Below are 24,566 nucleotides of genomic sequence, written 5' to 3' on the forward strand. Positions count from 1 at the left end.
AAGAAAACAAATAAGAATGTTACAATCCCAACTTAGGATCGAGTCCATGTTATTTCAATATGAAACAACTTATCAGACAGATTATCGTCACGGTGAGATTCGAGAGTACCCAAAGACCGTATTTAAGATTAAGCCTAAGCCTGTACAGGAGCATACCTCAGCGTACAGGAACGTAAACAACCTGCACACGATGACGGAATGGAAGGGAGATGTTCCATCTTTCAGCCTGACTCATGCCCCTAAGGAAATTGTTAGGACTAACCCGCACGCTCTTATGAAACAGTTTGTAAGCTATTAAAATTTAAAACTTCTATGTTGTTAGTTGTAGAAATAGGGCTGAATCAACGGTAGACGTATTTTTTTCGTAGCGTTACCAAAATACCGTTATGTTAACGCGTAAAAGTAACGTTAAAATAACGATATCCATTAACGATATTTAGATATCGTTATTAATACCGGTAAAAGTAACAATACCTACCGACAGTATGAGTTCCAGTATATATAATATTGTACTCTGTGAGTATGAGCAACTCTATCTAAAGATGCTGTGTACCTACAAAGTAGGTAGCATCTTCGCTCGATACGCATTTATTGTTAAAGTAACAATACAAACAATAACGCTTTGTAAATCAAACTGGTATTACCGCTATTATAAACGTTATCTATCTTTTTAACGTAACATAACGAAATATTTTGGTAGTTTTAGTGGTAGGTAGGTACCTACCCTACACTTTAAATTATCAACCTGCTTAAAGAGAAACTGGTGTACTACAATTTGGTACCTAACAGGAGAAAAAAGAAGACGACTTAGAAAGAGAGATGGCTCAAAAGACCCGTCCCCGGTTAGTGATGGCGCCGGCGGTGAGCATAGACGACATCGCCGATCCGACTGCGCGCAGCATCCTGTGTACTGACATGTACACCAGCGAGACGCGCCGCGGCATGCGCGAGGCGGTTGCGGCATTGCCGCCCCAAGTGAAGGCGCCATTACCGGAACTTCCTACGCCTGCTAATTCTGTAAATATATCGTGATAGACTATAGTTAGTATTTAGTAAAGACATATTTTGCTTCCAGTGTGCATGTTTGGGTATCTCGCATTGTTATCGCATACCCCTGTGCCACTATCTACCAGCTACCTACCTAGTTAGGTACTTACTTAAGTAGGTGCTTCAAAAGATTTAAGTCAGTCTTTGTACTATGAGAAGATACTTAAATATAGGTAGGTACTTACTTATATACTTTGAAGATATTTTTTGGTAAATGGAACAAAATTACGGACTCGCTGCGCTCTCACTGGTGATCATAAATCGTACCTTCAATCAAGGAAAATATTACGTTACCAACTACTTACTAGGTTTCAAGTTCCTACTTCCTACAGTCTACCTTTAAGTATTTTTTCTTTCAAACTTAGATGAATCTACCGAAGCTACAGCCGCCGTACGTGTCACCAGAGTGGCGCATGGAGACTATCTCGTGGGACAATAAACAATTACGAGCGCACTGCGATCCAACCAGAGAGTTCTGGCTCGCACGAGAGCCCATGATGTGAGCATAGCTTTTAACTACGTAATGATGATTTGTTCTTTAACTTCTTTGGTAGCATAAAGCATTCTACCTGTGGACACCTTTTCATAGCTTTAAATTACTTAATTTTGCACAATAAAGAGTTTTTAAATTGGGTTAGATGAAACAGCTTGTGGGGTCCAAGATTTTTGTTCTGAATTACCTACGTTGATTTTGCTTTCAGGTGCAGAATATGTGATGAGTCAGCTTTAGTTGACGCGTATAGAAAGATACCTTCGGGCCGTTAAACCTGTAAAGGCTAATCAGTCAGTGTATCTACCTAATTTATTACTTACATAACTAATATTTTTTTATTAATTAGGTTTGGACGAGTTCTCACTTAGTTACCTATTTTATAAAAATATTTATATAAGTTACTGTTATTATGTATAACGTATTTGAAATGTTTTTCATAATTTTATTTAAGTGGTTTTTAAGATGAAATAAATCAAATTAAAAAAGTAACTAGATTTTTAATTTTTATGAATCATCTGAATTGTTACGAAGCAAAAAGGTGTTTGGTATTACCAGTTAAAGAAATAAGCGGATTTCTTGTTCCATGAAGATCTCCTTTGTATCGTAAAGGAACAGATTAAACATAGTATTTACTAAGTACTTACCTACATGTTTAATCTGTGGTCCTTAGTTTTCATGGTTTTCACCTTAGATGAATGATTACCTCTTTATGGTTTTCACTTTATCTTGGCATCTTTCACATGTCTGCATTCATATCAAACTTTTGGAATTTCTTTCTCAACTATTTGCATATTATTATTATTGATTGTAAATTTCGAGAGTTATTTTACAGGATTTCTTATGTTTTATAATTTCTGAGACACATTTTACATAATTTTCTCAAAATGTCCACCGAAAAACATTTCGAAGACATGCTCTTCAATTATGAAACATCGTACAGGACGTATCACCGCAATAGCGAAATAAAGCCAATCATTAAAACGGTGTATAAAGCAAAACCGTCTTGCTATAGAATAAGGCATCCACATTTGAAGGATATTCATACATTGGTCGATTGGAAGGACGCAAGGGCGCCGCCTTTTACCTTGCTGCATAAGCCTAAGGATATCGTTTGGACTAATCCAATGGATGTCCAGCAACCTTATGTTAGTTTAAAGTCTGATGATAATAATCTATATTAAGTATACTAAAAAATAGGTATAAGGTCACCATGACTTGTATTCTCCTCTAACCAAAGTATAGAGCTTGGCTAAGAATAGGTACCTATAGGTACAATCCTATTGGTACGATAAAAGACTAACGAGTGGAATGTGAACCTTTGGATTTCGATCCATACATTAACATAAGCTATTGATGTATTAAAGGCAGATTGTTTCAAGAAAACTCATACGTAACCAAATTAGGTAGGTACATAGGTATCATCTTCATCAATATTCCTTATCAATTATCACTATAATTACATAAGCATAACCTTACCTCACCTACTTTTCGGGTGAGCACCTAACGGCAAAAAATGAAACAAACAACGAACGCGCTACCTCGTGGGCTTGGCATACCTAAGTCATACAAGTGAGTGAGATTGGTAGCTTCGCTTCTATCAAGTGTGCCACGACAGCTAATATTTTTTGAAGCAAAGCTTCATTTTGGGGTGGAGACGACTCTAAAAAAGTGAAACGAACGAACACAGTGATGAAACGCATATCTTTGGCTGGGCAGCACGTGTATGATTGAGCGAGACGAAAGCTTTGCAACTTTCGGATGTCGCACTTCAGTTTTTTAATACCTATAGGAGAAGCCAGCAGACGAAAACTTGGAACACGCAAAGAACACGCGTCCTCGAGTTGTCATAACACCAGCCTTAAGCTTGGATGATGCCCCGCCAGAGTAAGTTACATTATTATAATAAAACTTAATAATAAAATGTATCTATAATGTAGTAAGTACCTATAACCCAGAAATCCCAGGGGCGGGACCATTAAGTATTTAAAAAAAATTGCGTTAAAACTACAAAACCGTTTCGTTATGTTACGTTAAAAAGGTAACGTTTAAATAGTAACTGTTTACCAATGATGAATGATTAAAAATGATTAAACGTTTTATTTATCGTAAGTTCATGGTAAATACGCGTCAAGCCAGATACTGCTTTGTACATGGCATCGCATCGTTATTTACAGATATCAGATAAGTGTATAATTACCGGTATAAGTATCAATATTTTTACCGGTATTATTAATAGTATCTAGATAACTTTAACGAATTTAGGTAAGGGTAGGTATCGTTATTTTAATCGTTAATTTTTAACATTAACATAACGGTAGGTAACTACTTTGGTATGGTAACTCCACAAAAAATACCAGAAATTCGGTCCCTGCATGAGATAACCAGGGACCGTATTATTGTTTTTTTTGTCATTTTTACTTGCTATTCATAAAATTGCAAAGAAATACCTACGCACCGGGTTTTAAGGAACGACGCCGTGAAATGAAACTACTTACTTGAAACTCAGCACTTAGCAGCTTAGCACTCTAAGGAACCCCCTTAAGGATAAAACGAAATCGTAGGTCGACTTTCAAAGATGATAAGTAAGTACAATTTGCTGCAGAAAACGCAAACTGCTGATATATGATAGCTACACCACCACAGCTCAGAGGAGCAATGCGATGGCAACGACGGCGCCCAGCGTGAAAGCTCCCTTGCCTGCCTCACCGGCTCCTTCTAATCCGGTAAGGGATACGTAGGTACAGTACGATTCAAATGTAAATGCGCCCCTGAAGTTTGCGCACGACGTTGCACAGAACACACATTTTGGGTGTCCGATGTAGCGGGGAGGGTAACAGCGCACGTCTCGCTCCTACATTCCCGCCAGTTCCTTGATGCGTCTCTCTCTCTCACTATACGTGTCTTGTGTGTTTGTCTTTGTATAGTCGAGATGAGAAGTTACTTTGCTTAAGCTTGCTTAAACTGAGGTGGAACCTACCGCCCGTTAAGTGATTTCGTTCTCGAGTGTATAATTATACCATGTGCAAGATCGCAAAGCTAACTTCACGCGTTTGAATCGTACTATATTTTTGAAGGTACCAAGCTTAGAATTCATCTAAGGTAGCAAGATATGCCAATTAAGACTGACAATTTTTGATATGCCTTTTAAAAAGATTTCAATTTTTTTTGGTGTCGATCATCTTTAGATAATAGCCGAATTTCTCATTGCTGAGGGTCGCGACTCCTTTCTAATTTGGTATTTTAATTCTATATTGGTATTGACTGATATGCGTTGTCACAACTAGGCCACACGATCATCATCATCATCAACCAATAGACGTCCACTGCTGGACTTCCACACGCCACGGTTTGCGCCGCCTGAATTCAACGGCTCCCTGCGACTCGTCTGATGCCGTCCGTCCACCTAGTGGGGGGGGGTCTTCCAACGCTGCGTCGTCGCCAGGTCGACCGGTGCGAGGTCGCCATTCCAGCACCTTGGGACCTCAACATCTATCGGTTGTACAAACTATGCACCATGCCCTGCCACACGATACTCGCACCAAATTATAAAATATTTTGTGTAGTTCACTCTTCCAAAACTCGTGCCGCCATACGTGTCGCCGGAATGGCGCATGGAGTCAGCGGCATGGGACGCGCGACAGTTGCGCGGCTACTGCCGTGCGACCAGGAAGTTCCACCTCGCCAGGCCTTTGCGGTAAGCTATGTCTTCATTTTGACGACCTCCCTGGCGCAGTGGTCTTATTAGTGGGAGGTCCCGGGTTCAATTCTTGGCAGGGGTTTGGAATTTTATAATTTCTGGTCTGGGCTGATGGGAGGCTTCGGCCGTGTCTAGTTACTACCCTACCAGCAAAGCCATGCCGCCAAGCAATTTAGCGTTCCAGTACGATGCCGTGTAGAAACCAAGGGGCATGGATTAATTAAAAACTGCCATACCCCTTCTAGGGTAGCCCGCTTCCATCTTAGACTGCATCATCACTTACCACCAGGTGAGATTGCAGTCAAGGGCTAACTTGTATCTAAAAAAAATTTACAAAAAAAATAAAAACCGACTTCGATACACAAACACTAAAAATTGAAAAATAATTTAATTTATTACCGAATATATTATGTATACAAGAGTTGATATAGTTCCATAATAATATTTTTGGTGCCGGTGCCAATTAGCTTCAGCTGCGCGAATCTCTCCAATGAAAAAACACCACAATGGCACCTCATTGGCACCGACCCCAAAAATATTATTATGGAACTATATCAACTCTTGTATACATAATATATTCGGTAATAAATTAAATTATTTTTCAATTTTTAGTGTTTGTGTATCGAAGTCTGTTTTTATTTTTTTTTGTAAAAAAAATTTATTTCTCAATTTTTAGTGGCCCCATGGTATTAAAATATGCTATGCCTGGTTAAAAATCTACTGTTAGTAAACAGCTATTACACTGATCGCGAGCAATTTACTCTTATCCGTTGAGGAGTTCCATTATCTATCTTCGAAGATGTTCATCAGATCTTCACCAAATTTAAATGGGACCAACTTTGAAGTATACCCTTTCAAACAAAAAAAGAATTTTCAAAATCAGTCCAGGCGTCTTTGAGTAATCGGGGAACATACATTAAAAAAAAAATGATTCCGACGAATTGAGAACCTCCTTTTTTTGAAGTCGGTTAATAAATAAATAAATAAAAATCTGGTTCTGGTTTCTTTTTATTCTCTGGAGATACGGAACCCTAAAATGTAATATGTATTTTTCAGATGTGACGTGTGTAAGTTGACAGCCGCGCGTGAAGCTCAAATGAAATTACAGAAACAAATGAAAAACAATTGAAACTTTCAATCAATTTTATTGTAAACAATAACGTTATTCATACAGAAAGAAATGAGAGAGAAATATTGTTTGATAGATTATATTTTATGTATTTAATTTTGATTTACTTTGATTTTGAAACTGTAATTTACAATAAACAATAGAAATATATTATATTATAATAGGTATGTTTTTAACTGTATTTAAGTACTGATTGGGATCAAATTATAAAATTAAATTAGGTAGGTACATACGCAATTTTGACGATAACTAAAAAAAGAGGGTTTCGAACTAGTTAAAGATTTTTACGAAGATATCAAAATATAACTAAGTATTTCAAAAAAGCATTGAAATATACAACAAAAATCCACTAAAATAACTAACTTGTGTACAAAGCATTATATTTTCATAAACAAAACAATTTGGGATTCCATAGTTCTCTTTGAGAATATTCAGTTCATCTTACATGGAACCAAATATTCTATAACCAGCATGCAGGGCTATTCGTTAAAATACCAATTCTATATCGAGGTTGACTCATAATATAACTTGCTAGATAGATAGATACCAGATTCACCTGTCCAGAGAACGTCCTTACTGAATAGAATTTTCTTACATACAGGGTGTAACCAGAACGCCAGCCAAAACGAAGACTGGTGACAGTAGTGATGATTACTGATATTATACCACAAAAAAACCGCGAAAACTGAACTTAAAAAATCCCATATTTTGCAAAAGTTCACGATATTTTGTAAACAAAGCATCTGACTGACTCTAGAGGTCAACGAACGTTGCGTAAGTAGGCCACTCGGAATCAATGACGCGTCGTAGGCGGGGGTATTGACCCGAGTTTTGCACGCTATACATACATTGCAGATTTGAAAAATACTAAATCACTAAAACTACAAAATGAGGCAAATGGTTATTGGTATTGGATTGTGTTTAGAAATAATAACGCAAAGTTTTTGCTAGCGTTCTGGTTACACCCTGTATTTCTTAATAACATTTTACTCATAATATATTAAAATTACTTAGATAATTAATTATTCCCAAATGCGAAAAAAACTAAGAGATATTCTTGAACAATATATTGTTTTTATCACATTGGTTAACTACTACCTACGTATTATACATTTTTAATTCAGTATTTTTTCTTTTTTTTTAATTCTTTTTAGAATCATAATGTTATATAACATGACTAATTACAATATAACTATGTTTTGTAATACAATATAACATTTAGAATTAAATGTGTAAGCACCGAAGTTTCGCAAGGTATAAATCATAATAAAAGTAAACCTTCCCTTACAAAGATAAAATAATTCCTTAATTCTACTCAACTTTATCATTAAACTGGAAGAGATCACTTTAGTGACAAGTTTTAAGTGTATCCTGTATTCTTACTCTCTGTAAATCTATTAACAATAAAGTTGTTTTAAATTAAATTAAACTACATCTTTCTTCAATTGCAGTCTTCATAATATAATTTTACATAGCTACCTAATAGCAATAATTCTAATTAATATATCTAATGTAACTTATATTAATTCATTAAACCTAGTTTTTCCTAGGCATAGTATAGTAAGGCATAAAAAGAACTCAATATATGTCACTAAATTTACTTCTCCTAACTATTAGAAAATGCAAAAATATATTTTTTAATTCTTTTTTCAAAACTAGAATTTCTAACGATTGCTCAACTAGGATCTAACTAACAACAAATCTAATTTCATTTTGGAATTATTTTGGCTAAGCTGATCTCGAAATATGTAACATCATGTTATATAACATGAAAAATATTACTTTTGTTACATGTAGGTAACATCTTTTATAATAACAATATGGTAACATTTTACTGTAGGTATTGAATATATTATTGAGTTACAGCGAAGTGATTATAGGAATTTATTTGATAAAAAACGCAATATTGAAAACAAAATCAAAATAATTGATGAATTGATACATTTTAAACTTAAAGAATAGATCTGTAAATGTAATAATTGTATAATCATAATTTCCTCATAATAATATTATGTACTTCATTACAATAGTTTTAAACAACACAAAAAAAATATTAGAAAAAAGCACTTTCATTTATGTGTACGTACTTTAAGAAAAAATTATTAACAAAACATTTGAAACTACTTGCTAACTTCAGTAATGGTTCGGCACTAGTGGAGCCGTACTATAAATAATTATACAAAAAGTTGTAAAACTGGAGGCTATAGGCTCGTACGAGGCAGTATCATACATGATCAATGTATCATACTTGATCTATAAGTTCTTAAGCTTCCTCAATCGGTTTATATGAGCCAAATCCTTTTTAGTCATACGGACGAGATAGCTGCCATCGTCCATCGCAATCATTATCATCGTATTCCGCCCCGGTCATCCGTCCAGCGCAGACACTAGACAGATGTTAGCGAGAGCCATGGCGGCGTTTTGTCGCACCTGTGCGCTGGGCTCTTTGATCAGTGTGAGGAGTCTAGTGCGTGCGCTGCGAGTTATGTCAGGGTCTAGTTCGGTTTCTTCGGGGTATTTCTCTTTTATACGGTATAGTTCTGAGTACAGCACACCTGAGGGGTACCACGGTACTTATGATTACCAATAATTAATTAGTGTAAGATTATTTTTAAAACTGATTTGAATTGTCAGAAATGATATGAAATTAATTATTTATCTAATGAAATTTATCTATCTAACTTTCCGGAGTTATGTGCATTTTAAGTAATTAAATATCACTTGCTTTAACGGTAAAAGGAAAACATCGTGAGGAAACCTGCATGCCTGAGAGTTCCCCATAATGTTCTCAAAGGTGTGTGAAGTCTACCAATCCGCACATGGCCAGCGTGGTAGACTGGCCAAAATCCTTCTCACTCTGAAAGGAGACCCGTGCTCTGTAGTGAGCCGGCGATGGGTTGATAATGATGATGATGATGACACCACATTGGACGGGTATAAACCTAACTATTTTGCTGTTTGTGCACTTACCTAACAACAACGCGGCGTGTGGTTTGATCTCGTCCCTCGCACAGTGCAGGTAGTTAACAGCGCTGTGCAGACACTTGGTTATGCCGCCCGGCATCTCGTCCGCGAGCTGACGGACCAACGCCCACAGAAACTCGTCCAGATACAACCGGCCTTCGTCCACAAGGTGGGGTTTGGACGAAATCGTTCGACTTTTTAACGTTAAACGTTTTGAAAACCCGGCGAAGAGTGAATTTGGAGGCCTGGAAATAAATAGATAGACCCTTTACACACACAGGCTGTTTGAAAAGAAACACAGTGCAGCATTGAGGCATGCGGCATACCTCATCTCTTCGATGTTATCTTGGCAGAGTGGCCTACTCCTGCCGCATGCTGCACAATTGCAGGACGGCCATTTTTAGGCGCACAGTCTGTGTTCATGAACGGCCGTATCTTCTGCGAGATCGAGACTACATAGTTCACGGTTGAACTTCTTGTCTTTTTTTAACTGGTTTTATGGCTCTAGGTTCTAGCCCTTTTGAGTCTTTATTTTTTGTCTGTTTCTGTGAGCGAGCGGCTTACGCCTTGGATGGCTGCTAGAGATATGTTGTCTAATGGTTGGCCTGTTGTGCCCTACGGCCTAATTTAATCAAAGATTTTAGTTTGTAAATTATAAAAACTGAACACTTACCCTTACAACAGCGGAGTTATTATCGCACAAGTGCAATAAGAAGCAAGGCAGAGACCCAACGCCTTGGTCCACCAACGCGTCAGACGTGACCAACCCCACGATTATACCGAATAGCCGTATAGAGTTCTCCCTCAACAGCGCACAGTCTGTGTTCATGAACGGCCGTATCTTCTGCGAGATCGAGACTAGTTCACGGTCGAACTCTTTGTCGATTTGGTCTGTTTCTGTGAGCAGGCGGCTCAGGCCTTGGATGGCTGCTAGGGGCACGTTGTCTATGGCTGACCTGTTGTGAGAATGGTACTGATTCTGAGCACAACCTAATTTTAGAGTATTCGCATCCTCTTCTTACTAATGTAATATGAAAAGGACAGACGCAGTTTGACAGTTTTAAATTTAATGTTTAGATGGTAAAACCCGTGATTTTAGCGCACAGTCGCACTGTTTAAATTTGTAGCGTGCACTAAAATTTAGAGTCTTTAAATGTAAAGTTCCTGTTTTGTCCCTTTTTAGCATTGTTAAAAAGAAAAGGATGCAGATACTCTAAATTTAGTTTAGAGAAAGACAACGGAATCGGTGCCAATGTTTATATTGATGTTATAAGTCCCGCAAATTGCTATTGCGCTGGAACCATGTCTCATTAACATCGAAATGACGTCATTTTGACGTCAGCCGAAATAAAAATTATACCATCAGCTCTAAACTTCAGTCTAGTGCTGACGTCACTAAAATGGCGGCCACACGCATTAGCAATTTGCGGCACTTACAGCTGTACTTAAAACTGGGTGATACAGGGGATACATACAGGGTGTAACCAGAACGCCAGCAAAAACTTAGCGTTATTGTTATACTACCTAAACACAATCCAATACCAATAACCGTTGGCTTCATTTTGTAGTATTAGTGATTTAGTATTTTTCAAACCCGCAATGTATAGCGTACAAAACTGGGGTCAATGCCTCGCATACGACACGGAATTTACTCCGAGTGGCCTACTTACGCAACATCAGTACTATCACCTGTGTTCGTTTTTGTTAGCGTTCTTGTTACACCCTGTGGGTATATGATTTTGTAAACTGTTTTACTTGACTGAGAGTTTTCTGCGCGTTAAAGGCTTGCCTGAGCGTGGCGAACGCAGCCGGTAAGACTGGGTGCGGTGTTGGTCTCGCAGCTGGCCAACGTAGGCCGCGCCACGAGGCACAACGCTCTCGCGTTGGTCCGAGTCCTTTCAACCCGTGATGAGGCTTTCTAGAGTTATTGATAATTACACTCACGGAGTTTTCTGCGCATCCACGCCTTGGCTGAGGGCAGCCAACGCAGCCGGTAAGGCTTGGGCGCGGTGTTGGTCTCTCAGTTGGCCAACGTTGGCCGCGCCGCGCAGGCACGCAGCTCTAACGCGTGGGTCAGAGTCTTTCCAACCCGTGTTGAGGGTTGCTAGTACCGATTCTATGAGGACAGGGTTGTCATTGCACCTGTTAAAATTAGATTAAAGAGAAATTAATTTAGTGTAAATGAGTCTACAGGGCGATGGAGAGAGCTTGGAGTTTCTCTACGTGATCAAATCAGAAATGAGGAGATCCGTAGGAGAACTAGAGCAACCGACGTAGCTCAACGGATTGCGAAGCTGAAGTGGCAATGGCAGGGCACATAGTTCGTAAAACCGATAGACGTTTGGGTCCCAAGGTGCTGGAGTGGCGACCGCGCACCGGAAGACGCAGTGGCAGATGGCCTGGCAGGGAGGAGGTTTCTCCGGGTGTCCCTCTGACTATCAGAGGGCGCAGCGGACGAGGCGGAGGATGGGACGCGGGCGACGTGCGCGGAGTCTGCAGTTGTTGCCCGTTAGGTCCCCGGGTCGGGAGGCGCACGCACTTGGTCGGTGCGCCTCGGACGTGCGGTGTGGGGACCTCGTGAGCGGGGTCCCCGGTGGAGGGTCCGCCTCGGCGGATGTCGCTGACTGGGTCGCGGTAGTTTGCTTCGGCGTTCCCGTGAACCAGTTACCAGGCGACGGAGTTTACCGAGTATTCCGGTCGCCTCTCGGCCGGCGAGTCCCACATACTTTCCCTCCAGTTGGTTGGCTGGCTGGTTAGCTGGCTAGCTTCCACGAGGGGGGATACGTAAACGCATTTCCCAGCGTTAAAAAAAGGGGGTAAGTTGGCCCAAGCACCTCACCAACTTGGCAAACTGTGCCAGACACTTGCGCGAACTTTCCAAAGTTCGCCATCCAATATTTGCGCCAACTCCAGGAGTTTACTTACCTATAGTTTAACAAGTCCACTAATAGTGCAAGAGCGGCGCATCGTTGCGGCGATAAATTGGAGCTCGCGTATTGGCCCAAGCGCTCCACCAACTTGGCCAGCTGTCCCGGACAAGAACGCGATAAATCTCCGCCCAATATGGGCGCCAACTCCAGCAGAACTTAGTTTACTTACCTATAGTTCAACAAATCTGCTAATAGTGCAAGTGCGGCGCATCGTTGCGGTGGCAAAGCTGAGCGCGCGTATTGGCCCAAGCGCTCCACCAACTTGGCCAACTGTCCCGGGCACGACCGCGATAGCGCGCCGCCCAATATTGGCGCCAACTCCAGCAGAGTGGCCGAACTGTCCCCGTGCTCTATCGTCAGGCACAAGGAACAGGCTTCCTTTACCTGAACCAAGAAGAAATAGCTTCCTATTAAAAGACTAGCTACACAAATTTCAAACCTCTATTTTACCCCCTTAGGGGTTGATTTTTCAAAAATCCTTTTTTAGTGAATATCTACGTCATAATAGCTATCTGCATGCCAAATTTCAGCCCGATCCGTCCAGTAGTTTGAGCTGTGCGTTGATAGATCAGTCAGTCAGTCAATCAGTCATTCAATCAGAGAGCTTTTCCTTTTATTTTTATAGATTCTGGAAATCGAAGGATTTTTGTGGATCGTTCAAGTAAGTCGGATTTTTAAAAAGACGATGGAAGAAGACGAAGTGACAAAAATTTAAAAGTCCAATCGAAAATCTAAATAACTTATTTTTGACATTTATCTGGCTGGAATTGCTGAAACCTTACATGACCCCCCTAAATATAACAGTCCAGTTTTCAACTTACATGACGCATTATAGACTCACCTTATAGCAGTCGGCCCTCTCCAGGAACATATTGAAGGTATTGATAGTGATCTTGGCGGGCGACAGCTTGATGGCTTCTCTGTTGGGGATGAAGCCGAACCGCTCCTGCCCCTTGATGTCGAAGAACCAATTGTTTATTAGGTACATGAACATAATTATTATGCCTCGGTAAGATCTGTATACAATGCAGTCATATGCCTCGTTCAGATTGGACTCCGTTTTGAATACAGTACGCGGCAGAAAGTAATGTACATTTACAAAGAGATAGCGGTTTTGTAGAGCATTGTCTCTGACAAAACGTCACATAGGTATGAGTGACAGAGACAACGCTCTACAAAGCCGAAACGTTATTCTAAAGGCCGATGTACATTACTTTCTGCCGCATACTGTAGTTCAAATTGCCTCACAAGACAAGGCAGACAAGGCAGTCATAGCACCAATATTTTTTCGTTTTAAATTAACTTTTAATAAATACTTTAATACTGAATGTGGTCAATAAATTTTAATACCCATAAGAATACCTTATTTGTCCTAAAATATACGTAATTTGTCTTACCCAAAACTAAAACAAATTACGGCAGAAAAACCCTTACCTATGAAGGAGCTAAACTATATCACAATCCCCCCCCCTGTCCTCATATCCCGATATCCATCTCGACCTGTCGCGTGCCATAACTACGTCTCTGTTAGCCTCGCCCAGGGTTCATACAAATTAGCCCAGCATCCCTTACCGGTAAATCAATGATGCATCATACCTTGTTTGCAGGCACGGCATACGCCGGTGGCGAGGCGTCTATGTAGCACGCCACTGAAGTGTAAAGCACCGCGAATAGCAAAGCGAACTTGGCCAGACAGATTGGTCGCATCGTTTCCTCTTGCAGCATTTCGCCTAAAGCACTGATTAGCTGGAACAAACGATTAAGGGCCGGTTGTTTCAACAAATTTTGACGGACACGTAACCTTTAAATATGGCGCTAACGAACGTAAGAAAAGAAAAAGCGTTGATTCAGCATCTATTAGCGCTAACGTTCGTTAAAATGTTACGTTTACGTTAACCAGTGCTGACACCATTGGTGATCGTCCAATCAGTTCGTAACTTCATACTTCTTACAAACGGATTATTTTATTTACAAATTATAATGGAATCAATTGAATTCAATGATTTTAATGGTAGTTTTTTTTTAAAAGAAAAAGTGTTTAAAATGCGAAGTAGCAATATCAATAACTATATAATTGAATATAAAATGAAATAAAAAAGGATACGGAAAAGTAAGTTAATTTTTAGGGTTAGTTTCGTAACCAAAATAACAATGACGAACAGTTTTTTGTACAATGAAGCAACGCTCTTAAATTAACAGATGTTAAAATTCGTCTACGTCTGTTAAATTTTAACGAACGTATCTTACGAAGACCAATGGTTTGAAACAACCGGCCCATAGTCTGTACTCCCATGTATAAGGATACGACATATTAGTAGACTCCTGTTTGACTTCAATTACAGTACAGTGCTTGAAGACCAAAGTCTTCGAACAGTGCATGTTAAAATATGGATGTGAGACATGGTCGCTAATTATGGGCCTCGTAAGAAAGCTTAGTCACTCAGCGAGCAATGGAGAGAGCTATGCTTGGAGTTTCTCTAGAGATCAAATCAGAAATGAGGAGATCCGTAGGAGAATCAGAGTAACCGACATATAGCTCAGCGGGCTACAAAGCGGAAGTGGCAGTTAGCAGGGCACATAGTTAAAAAAACCGTTAGATGTTGGGGTCCCAAGGCGGTGGAATGGCAACCTCGCACTGGAAAGCGTACCGTTGGCAGACCCCTTACTAGGAGGACGGATGACATCAGGCGAGTCGCAGGGAGCCGCTGAATTGAAAACTGCCTGCATATGACCATCGCCAAGCATAGGCTTAGCATAAAAGTCGGCCCACGCCCGTTCGGTACCCTCATTCCGCACATTATTTTGATTACGTGACTTTTGAATCCACCAATCACAACAAAGCATTCTCCGCTGTCCCCCCGTCAACATTTTACGATTTTGTTTCCATGTAAAACCTTGTATATGCGTACTCTTGAGGTTGAATTCTCTGTGGACCACCCTTACTGATAGTTACTTACAGTGACTGATAGTTTTAATGGTGAACAAATTCATTCCATAAGTAGGGAATAGTTTTGACGATTTAAAAGACCTTATTTGAACAATGAAATTGAATCGTATAGTCTTTTAACTTACAGTTAAAGGTTGTAACGCCGCAATGTGATTATCCGTAATATGGTAGGGGTCCTCATACAGCTCAACGGATGTCATCAGTCGAAGGAAGTTATCAACTATGACCGAAGACAGACTCTCGTCGCGAGCTAGGTATCGCCAACAAGCTATTACGCATCTGCAACAATGCATTTTAACATCTTTACCAGCTTTAGAAGACTGCAACATGTATATTGTATGTATACAAATACTTGGGCTACACAAGTTTTAAACTCCTATTTCAACCCTTTAGGGGTTGAATTATCTAAAATCCTTTCTTAGCGGACGCCTACTTTATAATAGGTATTTGCATGCCAAATTTCAGCCCGATCCGTCCAGTAGTTTGAGCGTGTGTGTGTGTGATAGATCAGTCAGTCAGTCAATCACCTTTTCCTTTTATATATTAAGATTTGAATTTCTGTTTTGTTTGAGTTACCCATACAGAAAAGGTGATATAAATAGCAACATATGAGCACATTTAATACTTACGGTCTTAAAGGAATCCTTTGTGCCAACAGAACAGCTGTGACAGCATTGGAATGATGCCTTGTCAAAGACGTTAACGGCCTCATTAACCGCATGCGGGCTTCATCGTTGACATCGTCCATCGTCAACAATAGTATTTCGACAATCCTTTCTATACTCTGAAACAGATCTTGGCCTTTCTTCACTATAAAAGAATCCAATACTGAACTGATTCCAACACTTCTAAACTCCTGATTGTCATACCCTTGAAGCAAACTTTCTATAAACTGCATTGTGTGCAAATGTGGAATTTTCGGCGATATAGTATCGCACAATTTCGTACAATAATCACTTATCATATTCAAATCATTCGTCAGTATATTATTCTGTAAATGAGACAGACTCGCCATACATTCATCGTCAGGCTCGATTGTATGACCTTCGTATAGATCTTGTATTTGAATGATCAGTTTAACACAATCGACAGTACTTAATCTTACAGGGAAGTTGGCATCTGCGACTCCGGGAACTAAAAGTCCAAGCAGATATCCCATTTGGCCAAATTTGCTCGGCGTTTCGTAATTCAATTTAACATTTCTTATATACGCGTCGAATACAACTTGCAGGATTAACATGGCTGCTGTCCGAATCTCGTCGTTATCATGGCGGATCCATTCCATTAATAAAGTCACTATATCATCTATCGTACTTAAACAAGTCGATTGGATAATCAACTCCCTAATTAATTCGTGCAAAAGCGATAAGGAATCATTTAGTGTTTTCGCGAGTAAATCATTTTTATCCCCATTTCCCTCGATTTCGTATTTCCTTTTGAAAGATGATAGTTCACCAAATATACTGTTAAAGAGAACTCTCAGTATTGTATTTCTTTCTTCAGGCAATATCCCTTTTTGTAGCTTTGTTAAAGCTTTCGAAGCTTTAACTATAATAGGGTACAGTTCAACGTTCCTTTTATCAAGATTACTGTTGTATATCTGTTCCAAAACGCCATTTAGTAGTTGCCAGCGGTTTCTCAAGGTCACATTATGATGCGAAGCGGGGTATAACGCTTTGGCTATCTCGTAAAGAGTCGTAACACTAGCCTTACACAAATCAAAGGGTGGATTCGATTTTAGTATTTCAAAAAGTATTGCTGTAACATTTTCGCCCAATCTAGCAAGTACGAGTACATCTAAGCAGTCACATGCTACTTTTCCATAACAGGTTATAACTGCATATTTAACAACCCCTAATTCAGCTTCATTTTTTGCCGATCTTGATGATAAAAAGTTAAGTAATTTATTTCCACGTTTTCCTTCATTTTCTTTATATGTTGCATCGATTTCGTTAAGGACAAATTCGCCGTGTTCTCTTGATGCAATACCTACTGCTTTACTAACATAATCGACGCTTTCCATTGGAATAGATTTGAGAGCGAATAGTATTATCTTGAGAACAGATTCAATAATTGCAGCATTAGACATATGGCATGACAGTATAGCTAAATACTGAAGAGAAACACCTTTAATCATGGGCGATTGTTTCTTGGACATAACTTGTTGAGATATTAACGTTGATATTGTTTCAACCCATTTGTTGCTGTTAACTTGTTCCACAGCAGACACTAAAAGATCCAAAAGCATTCCGTGCCATTGCTCTTTGGATTCATTCTTTTCCACAAATTTCAACAATCTCTGGATTTCTATTGTCCAAGAATTCTTTAAATTCTTGTGCACATCACCAGAAAATTCTTCCAAGAATATGAGCAGATTTTTGTTGGTTTCAGTCTGGTCGGGATCGACTATATGCGTTAAGCATCGTACGAAAACTAAGTCTGGAGAACATTGTAAGTCGCTCGCCTTATCGGACTGTTCATCTGCAATAACATCAGAATTGTTTTGCAACAAAGAAGTCAGGCAGTGACACACTGTTGACATGGATTTAGAAAAATCATCCACGGTTAGAGCAGTGAGTAATAAATTCTGTAACTGAGTCCGGACACTTGTGACTGTGTTGCACATAAGAATAAGAGAACTTCTACAAGTATCGTGCAACTCCACAATTTCAATTTTCGACACATTCGGCGGTCCCTCATAACTGCAATGCTTTATTATAAATTCGACCATCGCAAAATCTTCAGGGGCCATTATACAATTTCTATAAACAAGACCAACTATTGCTTTAACAAGCAATTTCTTCATCTTGACACCTTGTTCCATGGCTGTCATTACTTTCAAAATCGCTACGAATTTAGGAGCAAAATTTTCAATAAAAATTTGCGATGACGTGGTCAAATGGGTTAAAACTATTACAGCTTTCATTCTTTCTTTCTCTTGATTGTTCTTGCAATTGTGCAGCAAATTCTCAACTGTGTGATCTGGAAACTGTCCTGCCATATGATCGAAGCAACGTAGAACCTCGAAATGGTTTTTGACAGTATGAGGTTGGTCGTAATCTGGTTCTACAAGAACTAGATTGAACATGACACTATTAATAGCATTTATTACGCTATCATTTAGTGTTAGTTTTGGATTCAAAGGAGATGGTGACAATAGATAGGATATGCATTGACTAATACAGTAGAAATTAATAACTGGTTTGCGATACAGGGATAGTAAAGACAGTACAAATTTATTAACTGTTTCATTGAATTGTCTTTCTGGTATGAGTCTAGTGATAGGGCCTAACGCTTCGAGTACTGATTCCGCTACTTTGGGCTCATGTGAGGGTAGCCATTGATTGTATAACACGTCGAAAACTATAGAGAATTCCGTTACAAAATTTTCTTTTATCGACGTAATGTTCTCATTTTCAACATTGTCGCCTATTTGTTCGGAAACTGCGACTGCGAAATGGCCAAATGCTGTAAGTAGAAAAATTATACTTTTTAGTTATTTTATTTCATCATAAAGATTAAAAAATCACATATTTTTCTACACAACTTTATTCTTTTTCACAAATTCAAATAGGATGGCATTCATTTTCACACAGTATCAAATCAATTTTGTTTAAGATAAAATGGAAAAGGACATTAAAAATTTGATAAGAAAAACTATTGTAAGTTCTTTAGAAAAAATATAGAAAGAAAAATAGTAACTCACCATAAGCAAAAGCTTGTCTGACTCCGTCTGGCTTGACAAGTGGCAGCAAGGGTAGCATTTTGCACAGGATTTCCTTGACGTGTGGTACAACTCCGTGTGTGTTGACCGCGGCGAGCGTGCCCAGCGTGTGCGCGATAGTGTAGTGCGGCAACGACGCGGGGGACATTTGAGTGATCAGCGCGCGAAGTACCTAGACATGACCATAGCCTATATTAATCCCTACTGTGTTTATGTTACAAGTGACAGCATGGCAATATTTAGCATAGGCTTGACGCTTGTGGGATATTGTAAAGAAGAGTGAATAGGCATCTTTTAGGCAAGTGCGCTCCATATAGGCACTAGGCAGCATCATCTCATCACTTACCACTTGGTGTGATTGTAGGCAAGCACAAGCCTGAAGGGTTCCGTACCATTATACAAGAAATGTCATTTTTAAGTATATTTAATTTCATGGAGGCCGTTTTGAAATTTTTATTATTTGTTGTTCTAGCGGCAATAGAAATAAACATTCTGTGAAAATTTCAACTTTCTGCTTATTACGGTTCAGGAGATGCATCGTACGCGGGGAAGTGGGGCCGGTCTTCTACACGGACCTCGTGTCATCGGAGGGGAACTGCAACCGGCTACGGGAATTTGCGCACCATTGGCATAAGAGGCGAAGCGTACAAGTGCCAGGCCGGCACCACGGAGGAGCAGCAGCGGGGATTTCAGCTGTACTAGTGATGACTAGCCCCAAGGGGGGAGAGTGAGCATAAGGGACAAGGAAGAGACATAAAATAATTTGTAGGGAGTCAAGAAGGCGCCCCGGGAAAACGCTAAGAGCAAGTACCGGGCGCCCTCCCGCGATTCGGCCTATATAACCGAGAGGTTGGTGGGGCCATGGGAGGTGGAGGGTTGTCTCAGGCTCATGAGATACAGCCCGCTGACAGACAGACAGATGGACGGATAGACGGACAGACAGACGGACGGATAGTGGAAGCTCAGTAATAGGGTCCCAGTGGCACCCTAAAAAGATCTTCTGGACATATTGTGTCAAGCCTTTGCATGATATTATAATGGGGCAACGACGTGGGGTCATAATATGAGTACAGATCGCGCGGCGAGAGTTTGGCTTTGACCTTCGGGTGGAGGGGATTACTGCGCATGGGTACTGTCACGCACACAATACTTTTCCTTTTTTATGTACCAGGTTGGATATTTGAGTGGGTCAAAATTCATGTACAGTGGTAATAATGCTAGAAAATAATACGAAATAGATAAACTTCTTCATTTATTAAAACTATTGATAGTTATTTTACTTATATAAAATGTTTATTTCCTTTTAAAGTTTACAGAGACAGCGATGAAAATTCTAAATAATTGTTTTTTAATAAAATTATTTATTCCAAGATACATGTAAAATTGGTACATACAAACAAAAGAAAACTTAAAATAATTATTAAATACAAAAGTTAACATTAAAAAAAAGTCTTAGCAGCAGTGCTATTCAGATTCTTATATAATAAACAATTAACGAAAATAGCAATTCACTTGTGAACGTGATTGTACAAACAGAGGCAGGGAACGACTGGAGCAGTGGAGCGCCAATCAGAGCACCGCGTGCGCCTACACACCCGCCCCGCACCCCACTAATTGCCCGTTGATACCCAATTTCTGATTTCTGCGCAATAACGGTCAAAGCCAAACTCTCGCCGCGCGTACTGTACCTAGACAACACAACAGTTTTAATAAACTTGTTGTGTATGTCTGACATGTGGCCAAAATCAAAAATGTTAAGAACTGAATTTACATATCAATACCCATTTTACAAATGCGAAAGTGTGTTTGTTTGTTGGTTTGTCTTTCAATCATGTCGCAACGGAGCAACGAATTGACGTGTTTTTTTGCATGGGTACAGTTTAAGACCAGGAGAGTGACATAGTCTACCTTTTATCCCGGAAAATCAAAGAGTTCCCACACGATTTTAACCTAAATCCACGCGTACGAAGTCTCGGGCATCAGCTAGTCAGTACCCCTATTATAAATGCAAAAGTGTGTTTGTTCGTTGGTTTATCTTTCAATCACGTCGCAACGGTGAATCGCATTGACGTGATTTTTTGCATAAAGACCTGGAAAGTGATAGGCTACTTTTTATCCCGGAAAATCAAATAACTCCCACGGAGTTTTTAAAAAACCTAATTTCACGCGGACGAAGTCGCGGGCATCAGCTAGTTTATTATATTTACATATTTATCATGTAGTCAAGTAGCCTAATTACTATTTATAAAATATTTTATGCTTATGTTATGAATATTTTCCTCAACTAATTTACATTTTCACCTTCATGTGACTACTTTGGAAATGTTTTAAACAAGTTTTGAAGTTGTTTTTTTTCGTTAGCGTTCATAGCATTTGGCATGGTCTAGTACCTATGGAGGCCAGTAAAAGCTTTTATTTATTTAATATATATGCTGTATTTTGAAAATCTTATAGCTAATGCTCTAATACTTAATGTGATATTAATTTGAATTCTAATTTTACATATATTTACTTATTATACTTAATTCATATCCTAATAATTTGGCCATCTAGCCTTATGAGCTGATAAGTAATATTATTCTAGCTTAAACTTCTACTTATGTATAATTTCCATAATTAAACATAAGTAGAAGTTTAAGCTAGAATAATATTACTTATCAGCTCATAAGGCTAGATGGCTGATGTGCTGTGATGATGGGATGGACGTTTAAGCTGTGATAGCCTATTGGTTAGGACATCCACCTTCTAATCGGAGGTCGGGGGTTCGATCCCGGGCACGCACCTCTAACTCTAATGGAGTTATGTGCATTTTAAGTAATTAAATATCACTTGCTTTAACGGTGAAGGAAAACATCGTGAGGAAACCTGTTCCCAAAGGTGTGTGAAGTCTACCAATCCGCACATGGCCAGCATGGTAGACTATGGCCAAAACCCTTCTCACTCTGAGAGGAGACCCGTGCTCTGTAGTGAGCCAGCGATGGCTTGATCATGATGATGATGATCATGAAGGCTAGATGGCAGTAGCAATAAAGCTGCCATTATATAATAGTGCTTTATGGCAGGGGGAAAAAAATAGGGACTTACCACATCCAAGTACTCATGGCTGATAGCTACAAGCACGGCTGAAGCACCCATCTGCACCATGGGCTCATAGGACGGGTTCTCTGTCATAGCACGCAGCATTGCATTCACCAACTCCGCTGCTACCTTCTGATCCAACTTTTTCACTTGATTCACACATGTCTGCTCTAGAACTCTGCAAGGGAAAAGTTTAAAGTTTATACAGTGGACCCTCGGTAATCTGACAAACATTTTGCAGGGCAGTGTCGGACTACCGAGTTTGTCGGATTATAGAGTACTGTCTAAGATCCCCTATAGTCCGGATTTTTTTACAAAAGAGTACCTTGTAATCCGACAAATTACAGATCCAATGATAAGATTCTATGATATATATACATATATACGTACTCTGAAGTACTTCATTGTGTATTCAAACTAAGCAATCTGAATATTCAGAATCAAAACAATACCCTACGCGTCGAGCACAATTGTGGTGGTGCATACAAGTTATAACTTGTTCAATCATGCATTTAGCGAAGATTGACAAAAAAGTATTCAATGATAAATAATAGACTATGTTGGATTACAGGGGGTGCCGGATTAGAGAGGGGCCGGATTACCGGGGGTCCACTGTAATTAGAAATATCTTCTGTTTCATCTTCTTTCATCAACTTTTTTTTTAGAACCTCCTTGACCTTATGGTAGAAGACGTCTATTAAAAGTATTTCTTATTATTATTTTTAATGGACTAAGCAGCTTTTGCTGATGCGTCTATATCAGAAGTGCTTCGAGTTTTCCCAATGTTTGTTTAATCTATTTAATGTTAAAAGAGCAAGAAGAGAGATTTGACTCTATTGCAATTACTTTTATACATCCATACTAATATTATAATTGCGAAAGTGTGTGTCTGTCTGTCTGCTAGCTTTTCACGGCCCATCCATTCAACGATTTTGACGAAATTTGGTACCGTGATAGCTTGCATTCCGGAGAAGGACATAGGCTACTTTTTATACCGGAAAATCAAAGAGTTCCCACAGGATTTTTAAAAACCTTAATCCACACAGTCGAAGTTGCTGGCATAATCTAGTGTCACAATATTGGGAATCAAATTTTAGTATCACTAACATCTGCTGTAAAACCTAAGAGTTGAAATCTCGTTCTCTTAGTTGAGTTGTATGCAGAAGGGCCTGGGAACCCACCACATTATAATCCCAAGAGAGCTCCTACCAAAATCGTCAAAATGGGCCAGTAACAAACAAATGTGTCACCTGTAATATAGAATGGAAAATAATATGGAACTGTATACACAGTGAGTCATATATAAAACCGTACAAGGCTGAAGTGCAAAAACTGTGGACACATGATATTGGACATATCTACATTAAATTAGGATTACCGATGTATGGCTTCTATTATAGGCGAACTAGGTGACAGTAGGGCCAACACTGACTAAATAATCACTAACTTATTTAAAAAAGTTTAATTTATAGAGAAAATTCAATATTGACCTAGGTGTTTATGAGTTTACTTAATTCTGGGTACAAGAAATATGCTCATAGCTCAGCAGGTTGGGAAGCTGAAGTGGCAATTGGCAGGCCACATAATTTAAAGAACTGATAGGAAATGCTGGAATGGCAACCTCGCACAGGAAAGTAGTGTTGGAAGACCCCCACTAGGTGGACTGATGATATAAAGTGAGTTGCAGGGAGCCGCTGGATTCAGGGTGGCATGTAGAAGTCCCTACAAGAGACTTATGTCCATATTGATATAAATCTTTTTTTTTTTTAATTATGGATATGATGCGAATCGCTTTGTGTATAAATTTTTTAGTAGTTTTACCAGTATTTTATAGCAGTATTTCCAGCAGTGGGCGTCTATCAGTTGATGATGATGATGATGATGATGATGATGATGATGATGAAAAGAAATACGTACTTTACAATATTGCCCAGCTGTGTCACGTTAGACTTGACCGTGTTCCGGTAGAACTCGCAGAATATTTCGATCACTTCATTTGGATGTACATTGGCTATCTTCGTCAGGGATTTAATTACAACATTGTTCACAGTGTTATCGCTATCACCTATAGCGTTTATTAGCACTGTCACGGTATCTGCAAAACCAATTCAATAAATAAATCAAATATACATCAAAACACCTACCCACCTACCAGGGTAAACATGATGTAAAAAGTTGTAATTTAACCACCTTTCAAACAGTCAGCTTTTGCCGAAGACATTTTCGCAGCTACATGGAAGTCGATTAAACCAATCACAATATTATTCTACAAAATACATATTTTTTATAAAACCTGTGTATAATAATTTACAACCATTTAACACCGCACAAACAAGTAACAACTCATGAAACTTGAAACTTGAAAGTGATTGTTCTGTCAAAATGAAAATGACAGCTCGTGAATGACAGTGCTGCCAAGTTATTAAATATGTGCCGCCAACATTAGCTTGAATCAAAAGTTTGTTTTCTAAAAAGTTACTTTTTTTACAGCAACGTTACATTTTTGTTTTTTAGGGTTCCGATCACTTCATTGTCTGCCTATCGTGTCTGTCAAGAA

The 24,566-nt window shown here is 39.1% G+C and overlaps 2 protein-coding genes across 2 annotated transcripts; one reads left to right on the forward strand and one right to left on the reverse strand.

The window, feature by feature from the left end:
• Window positions 1-6,366, forward strand: LOC117985824 (uncharacterized). Its single transcript, XM_034972621.2, has 8 exons — window positions 1-286; window positions 790-1,017; window positions 1,413-1,546; window positions 2,400-2,685; window positions 3,330-3,424; window positions 4,143-4,263; window positions 5,104-5,234; window positions 6,294-6,366. Exons 1-8 carry the CDS (start codon window positions 17-19, stop codon window positions 6,364-6,366), a joined length of 1,338 nt encoding a protein of 445 aa, XP_034828512.2. The 5' UTR covers window positions 1-16.
• c11.1 (maestro heat like repeat family protein c11.1) lies at window positions 6,363-24,373 on the reverse strand. Its single transcript, XM_069500476.1, is given in 14 exon segments — window positions 6,363-8,921; window positions 9,337-9,502; window positions 9,504-9,575; window positions 10,004-10,286; window positions 11,275-11,472; window positions 12,430-12,644; window positions 13,102-13,212; window positions 13,857-14,006; window positions 15,333-15,486; window positions 15,837-18,675; window positions 18,914-19,103; window positions 22,016-22,187; window positions 23,927-24,104; window positions 24,200-24,373. Coding segments are annotated over 14 exon segments (4,947 nt in total). The 5' UTR covers window positions 24,231-24,373; the 3' UTR covers window positions 6,363-8,733.
• Window positions 24,374-24,566: the final 193 nt, after the last annotated feature.

Source organism: Maniola hyperantus, chromosome 1 (genome assembly GCF_902806685.2).
Source record: "Maniola hyperantus chromosome 1, iAphHyp1.2, whole genome shotgun sequence".
NCBI classification, from domain to species: domain Eukaryota; kingdom Metazoa; phylum Arthropoda; class Insecta; order Lepidoptera; family Nymphalidae; genus Maniola; species Maniola hyperantus.